This window comes from Mixophyes fleayi, chromosome 3, assembly GCF_038048845.1.
Source record: "Mixophyes fleayi isolate aMixFle1 chromosome 3, aMixFle1.hap1, whole genome shotgun sequence".
NCBI lineage: Eukaryota > Metazoa > Chordata > Amphibia > Anura > Limnodynastidae > Mixophyes > Mixophyes fleayi.
Window position 1 is genome coordinate 58,273,265 of NC_134404.1, and position 6,559 is coordinate 58,279,823.

General features: G+C 38.6%; 1 protein-coding gene across 4 annotated transcripts in view; it reads left to right on the forward strand.

Annotated features, from left to right (window-relative positions):
• The window catches only part of PPP2R3A (protein phosphatase 2 regulatory subunit B''alpha), a 159,495-nt gene extending 154,191 nt beyond the window's left edge, over nucleotides 1-5,304 (forward strand). For all 4 annotated transcript variants that reach the window (XM_075201532.1, XM_075201533.1, XM_075201535.1 and 1 more), the window contains 3 exons: nucleotides 662-780; nucleotides 1,294-1,400; nucleotides 1,617-5,304. In XM_075201532.1, the coding sequence (XP_075057633.1) occupies nucleotides 662-780; nucleotides 1,294-1,400; nucleotides 1,617-1,713 (323 nt within the window). In that variant the 3' untranslated portion in view covers nucleotides 1,714-5,304. The remainder of the gene's footprint in view (nucleotides 1-661; nucleotides 781-1,293; nucleotides 1,401-1,616) is intronic.
• The last annotated feature ends 1,255 nt before the right edge of the window (nucleotides 5,305-6,559 follow it).

The window sequence follows — 6,559 nt, forward strand, 5'->3', positions numbered from 1 at the left end:
ACTTACAACTAGGGAAATGAAAGATGTACTGCCTGTAGCTAGTACACAGGGAAGTAGTAGGACTGGCCCTTGTGTTCTGTGGAGACACTGGTGTCCTGATGTCTGTTATGTCCTACAGCTAAGAAAGAACAGCTATACTTCCTGCCTCTCTTACTCATCATAGACAGCCTGCACATATTTCATTTTTGGTTTTAAGTTGACAACTTCTATTAGAAAACACTGCTCGAACTATGAAGATTTAGCTTTTAGTAGCAGTGCCAAGTACACCGAACTAGAGGAGTCTAAAGGCTCCTATACCCTGCATGCTGGACGCAGCTCATCTCTAGTATACGTCCTCTCCACTCAGGGCAGCATGTTGTATTTCTGGTGCTTCAGTCAGTATAAAGGACATGTTAACCATACAGATAACGTATCTCTAGCTATATGCAAGATACACCATATGGAATAATGTATAGATAGATCTTGTCATGTCATCACAAAAAACTTAATGGAAATTCATGTTAATGGTCTAATATGCATCATGTGCTCTTACTACCTACTAATTGTTTAAAAGCCTAGAAATTCACATCAAATGAACAATGGTTAGAAAGTGCTTTCAGAGATGCAGCCTGGAGATTAAGGCTATAATTTAAGTGACGGTTGCGCCTTCCTTCACTTTTAGGTCGAATAACTTTGAGAGACCTGAAACAATGCCGAATGGGTCATATATTTTACGACACCTGCTTTAACCTTGAGAAGTACCTGGACCATGAACAGAGAGATCCCTTTGCAGTGCAAAAGGTACTGTCAGCTCGTCTCATTTGGTTGGTTTCTAATTAAATAGTGATCATGACATCTGTACATCCCCTTAATTCACTAGTTGCTTAATAAAGGGAGAATATCAATACATAGAGCATTATACCATTTGTTCACATCCTCTTTACTTCATGAAAATATGCTGAGAAATCAGCTCTACCTGTGCACATTACTAAGCTCTGCTCTTGTAACACACAGGTATTGTGGAGCAAAGGTCATTGATTACTCCAGACCTGGCCAACCTGGCGTTCTCCAGATGTTTGTGAAACTACAAGTCCCAGCAGGCACTGCCAGCTATCGTCTGGCTATCTACTGGCAAAGCATGCTGGGACTTGTAGTTTCGCAGCACCTCGAGAGCCACAGGTTGGCCAGGCCTGGATTTCTCCATTAACAGAAATCTAATTGTAACTGCTTATGTTACTCCCATTGTCTCTTAGCAATCCAGCAATAGATAGTACCATGACTCTACAACAGCCTGTTTCCCTGATCTCTCTGCAGGACATTGACAGTGACACACCAGAACCATCAGACTGGGACAGATATGCGGCTGAAGAATATGAGATCCTAGTTGCTGAGGAATCTGCCACTGAACACTTACAAGAGGGGTGAGTCCCTTACTCTGATGTTTCAGGAGCAGTTTTGAACAAGCATGGACAGAATAGCTCCACCTAACATCGTAGCTGTGGATATGTCCCCATAGGGTTTAATTCAGGCAGGGGGCTGAAGAGATTACTACATCTAGAACAGGAAATCTTGTTACAGTTACTTCCCAAATAAATGAATTGGCTAAAAATGATATTCTATTTTGATACTGTCTCCAGGTCTTTTGAAGATGACTACGAAGGAGATGAAATCATCTTTGCTCCTGAGATTAATAATAAGATGGATAAATTGGTTATCTCAGACCTCACGGCATGAGGTGATCCCACATCCTCCACTGGACAATCAGACTGACCAGTATTTATGGACTGAACCCTGGTCACAAGGGAGACTTTCAGGGGAAATAATATATGAATATATTTTTTATTATTTTGTGAAAGGAATTGCTTTGTTTTGTAAACTGCTATATGAAATTAGTTCTGCTTTTCATTACTGCATTGTGTGTGAGTGCACAAGTTAGCCGTCAAACGAACAAAAGCCATTTATGTGCAATATGTCTTAAAAACTGTGCATTAGTTGTAGAGGAACAGAAGTGTCCAGCTTTAATTTACTCACTACCGTTACCCATTTCATATCTGTATGCTGCCAACTTTTATATCATGATCTACCCATAGTTCAACTCTCAATATGTGGGGAAAAATGAATTCAAATATTTATATTTATTATTCAAAAGTTTAATTACTCATTATGTGTATAATTCACAATTATTTTTACATTCTGTATATATGTATAAAACATGAATCTATCTTCTGAAAGAAATCACAGGGATTATTGCTAATCACCAAGGCTGGCAAAGCATTCTGGGACATGCAGGTATCAGCTGGAGAGCCATGGGCTGTGTCTCGCTCTTCAGAGACACCCACCCATCCATATTAATGTGGCATTGGTTACAGACGTTACTGCCTATTTTACCTAGTTACGCTACTAAATGCAAACCATGAAAACAACTTTTAAAGCTTTGTAAGAGCGTTTTTTTCATGTATGTAAAATACAGGACTTTATAAGGTATATGGACTTACATTAGTCCTACAATCTGTTTATTTTGTATTTGGTTTACTGTGGGCTGCAATTATGATGCATTTGAAATGTGCTATATATATACAGGTATCACAGGTAAAGGAAAGTCTGCTGTAGCATTTAGTGCTGCTGACAGCTGTTTACTTGTAAGATCAGATCAGTGACTTGGGCATATTTGTATATTATAAGTGTGTCCTGCATGCTATTTGTAGTGAGTAGTTTGTAAATGATCTTTAGAGAGAGCTGGTGTTTTGACATTCACACCTATTCACTTTTATTTTCACATGTTAATAAACTCATGAAAAGCGCATTAAAAAAGCTAAAATAAATTGGGTTATTCGGGTTTCGGAAATTTAACCACTGCATTACATTATCAACATGGCCTATTTCTCAGCAGTTTTTTTTAGTAAGCACCCAACCCATTTTTAGCCATTTTCCTAGTCCAGGTGTGAATAAGCCCCTTTTCTTCATGTATTAACGCACATGCAAAACATCTAAGGCGCATGTTCGTTTTCTTTACTCATTTTCCCAGTGCTCTTGTGAACGAGCCCCCAAGAAAATGTGTACAGTGTCCACAATTTTCAGGTTTAAAACACTTCAACTGGTCATAACACTTCTAATTTGCCTATTAAACATGTGTCTTTCGATAATCCCACTTATTATAACAAGAATATATATTTGAAAAAGGACAGCCCCTTTCATAAATGCAATGCAGGTCATAAAGTAGTGATAGCTGCTTTTAATGCATAAAAATGCATATAAAGTAGCAAACTGAATATGCTTAAACTCATGCTGATGATCAGAATCGTGCTTAACTTATTGCAGGAATAGGCAGCCATGGCACTGTATCGTCCCTTAAATTGATTGTTCTGCAAATATGAGTTAAAAGCATATCTTCAGCGTGAAGGGATATATTCAGTCTACTGCTCAGTGCAACCCTTCAGAAGATACTCTTATCTCTTCCAATTCTAGGTCACTCACCTTAGCCAGCACAGTGGGCACTGTCCCATAATGCTCAGCCAGTCAGTGATTTATAGTAAGAGATTAAATCTCCCTTTCAAACACCTTTGTAAAGTGAGGAATACGATCTCCTCATGTTTAAGGCACTTATAGAGAATTTTATGATTTATGTCTGGTCTGCTCCAATCCAGAAACCTAGCTGTCTTTCTACCCATCTGCCTTATCTAATACTTTCATTGTGTTCATCTATTTCTGACTTTTGCTTTCCTTCCAAAGTTTCCTGTTGTGTGCCTTCACTCTTTTTGGACAAGTATATCAGAGTTTTACTTTTGTAATTAGTGTACATATATATATTAAAAAATGAGTGGAACAGAATGAATGTGACTGTGCTGAATAACCACGACAAGCATTGCTAGTCTGCTAATCAGTGGCAGGGTCACTGTAGTTACACACAGGATAACGGTTCAGTCCTACATAAAATCAATGCAGTGAGAGATTATTGAATTCATGTAAATTACAGATTGGTGGATCCACTTTGCGAAGTGAAGAAGAACTAATAAGCAAGTGGGAGGAGAAATTTAAATAGACATTAGCCATCCTATAAAAAAAAAGGAAAAAACAGGCACGATCATGAATACAAAGAAAAATGATTTTACACATTTGGGACAATGCCACACTTGTCTGTTTAGAATACAGTAGATTTCTAGTGGAGAGTTTCATTACAGATTGCAGTGGTTTTCTAATTTACTCTGCAGCCATAGGGGCGGGGCTTATCCTGACCATTTTAAGGCGCTGTGAATTCTATTATTAACCCTTGCTTCCAATTGGCCAGTGCCATTTACACTCCCAAAATCTCTGGCTGAGAAGTTTCCACCTCCAAGTCACCTATTAGTTTAAAGATGCAGTAAATAAATGTGTTCACAAATATTATTATGGTGTTATGTTTTCATGAAATGAGGAAAATTATATACGAACGTTGCTTAAAAGGTCCAAATGTGCAGTAACACAAAGTAGCCTTATTAAATCCAAATTAGACAATGAAAGCAGACGTCTTCTCTGTTGCTATGGTTTAATGCATGTTTGCACCTTTCAGTAAACCAGTCAGTAACTGCTCTCATATAACCCTATCTTGCACTGCACCCTTACCTGCAGTGAACTATAATTGGCCGAGTGATAAAAGCCAACTTCATAATAATTTCACCTGGTTTTGCTATGGCTGAATGAGCCCAAAGTAACCACACTTAGGTTTCCTATGGCTCTCTGACTGCTACCTGTATCCTGTCTCAGATGTAAGCCCAACACACACTCCCGACATTAATGGCTTGCTCACATCTATCTAGTTTTTTTTATTTTTCACATTAATAAATGCATGTAACACACATTTAAAATTGGACAAAGAATGTTCAATAGTGCTGTTCCAACCATTGCGTTCTAAAATGTTACTTTTAGCAGCACGCCCAGTTGCTCTTGCACTACCAGTACAATAGATTGTATTGGTAAACACACATCACTAAAATGTGTTTTCGTGCCATTTTACCAGTGCATGTGTTTGAGAACAAGCCCTCAATGTATTCTCTCTCACTCTTCAGGTGGAACAGGTATTTATAAAACACTATGTAATTGATCTATGCACTTAAACTATACCTAGTGTAAATACATGACAACCAATATCATAATAAGAATGGGGTATGTTGTTGCTGCAGTGAATGTTGTTAAATATCTGTACATTTATCATGTACACATTTTTACATTTTTTATTTGGTTGTATGTTTGAATCGCTTGTGTTTGCGTGACATCCTTTGCGGTCTTTCTTTGTGGAGCAAGGGAGAAAAAGGCCCAAAATACAAATAAAACTATCCATTCTTGCCATGACTAATTTATTTTTCACTGGTATTATTAGATTGGTCTGTTTGACTGGTACAGTAGACACTAAAATTATAATAAAATAATATGCAGCTTCCACTATGAGAAGGCAACAAGGTTACTTTATACATTTTGAAAGAGGTGCCATTATATGAGCATTGCAAAGATTTGAGGGAGAGTTAAAAATAAAAGAAAAAGAAGTTGCCAAGGACTGAATCTATCAACTCTGTGCACAGTCAGTTCACTAGTGAACTAAAATAGATTCTAGGGGGCATATTCAATTAGCTTTTTGATTCGCGGTAACGCGCGTTGCCGCGAAAAGTGCGCGTTCTTGCGGGTATTACGGTACCGCATTAACGCGGATTTTCGTTCGCAACCCTATGGGCTGCGAACGAAAATCCACGTTATTGCGGTACCGTGTATTACGTTTCGCGGCTGTTCCGGCGCGTTACCGCGAATCCAAAAGCTAATTGAATATGCCCCTAGGTTTGTAAAATGTGCTTGACTCAAAGTACCTTTATTACATTCAATCTTCATCTGCTGTTCATCCATGGTGTTTAGAAGTGGGTGAGGCTAGCACAACCTGTGGCCATTAAGATCATCAGAATGGTGTCCACTCATGTGATTGTATCAATGAGGACAGGGGCAGTGCCATGATGTGAGGAGGTAAGTCACAGACAGTAGAAAAACCAGGGCTGCCATCAAACTTAATCTGATGGTTCTGAAAATGAAGCATATTAGCAGCAACATTAATAATTCATGAACACTCAGAAAAATAAAATTGGACATGATTTGGGTGCAATTACTTACACATTTTGAACAATGTCAAAACACTTTCTCACAAAGCGGTTATGCTCCACCCTTGTTAAGGACCTAAAGTGACCAGCCTGCCCTAACTACCCATACATCACTTTGTAATAAATACAGAAGTGTAAAATAGTTTCTGATCCACGATTAGAACAAAAGCTCCTCCCCTCTATAACCGCACCAGCAGCTCCTCAGTTCTAATGAAGTGCCTGGAGCGCTGGGTGTTTTATTGAGCTAAGAAATGCAGGTTCAGGATCAGCGCTCAGAGAACAGGACGGGTTGTATGGACTGCTGGCTGTAGACCCTTTGCAGAGGGATGTTCCTTCTGCGTTTTTTGGTTTGTATTTATTTGAAAATAAGATGGGTCTGGTGCTGCCTCTACCTTTCCGAGTGTGTAATGGTTAGTATTTAGACTTAAACTTAGGATTGTAACAGTTTATACTGTATAATACTCTAT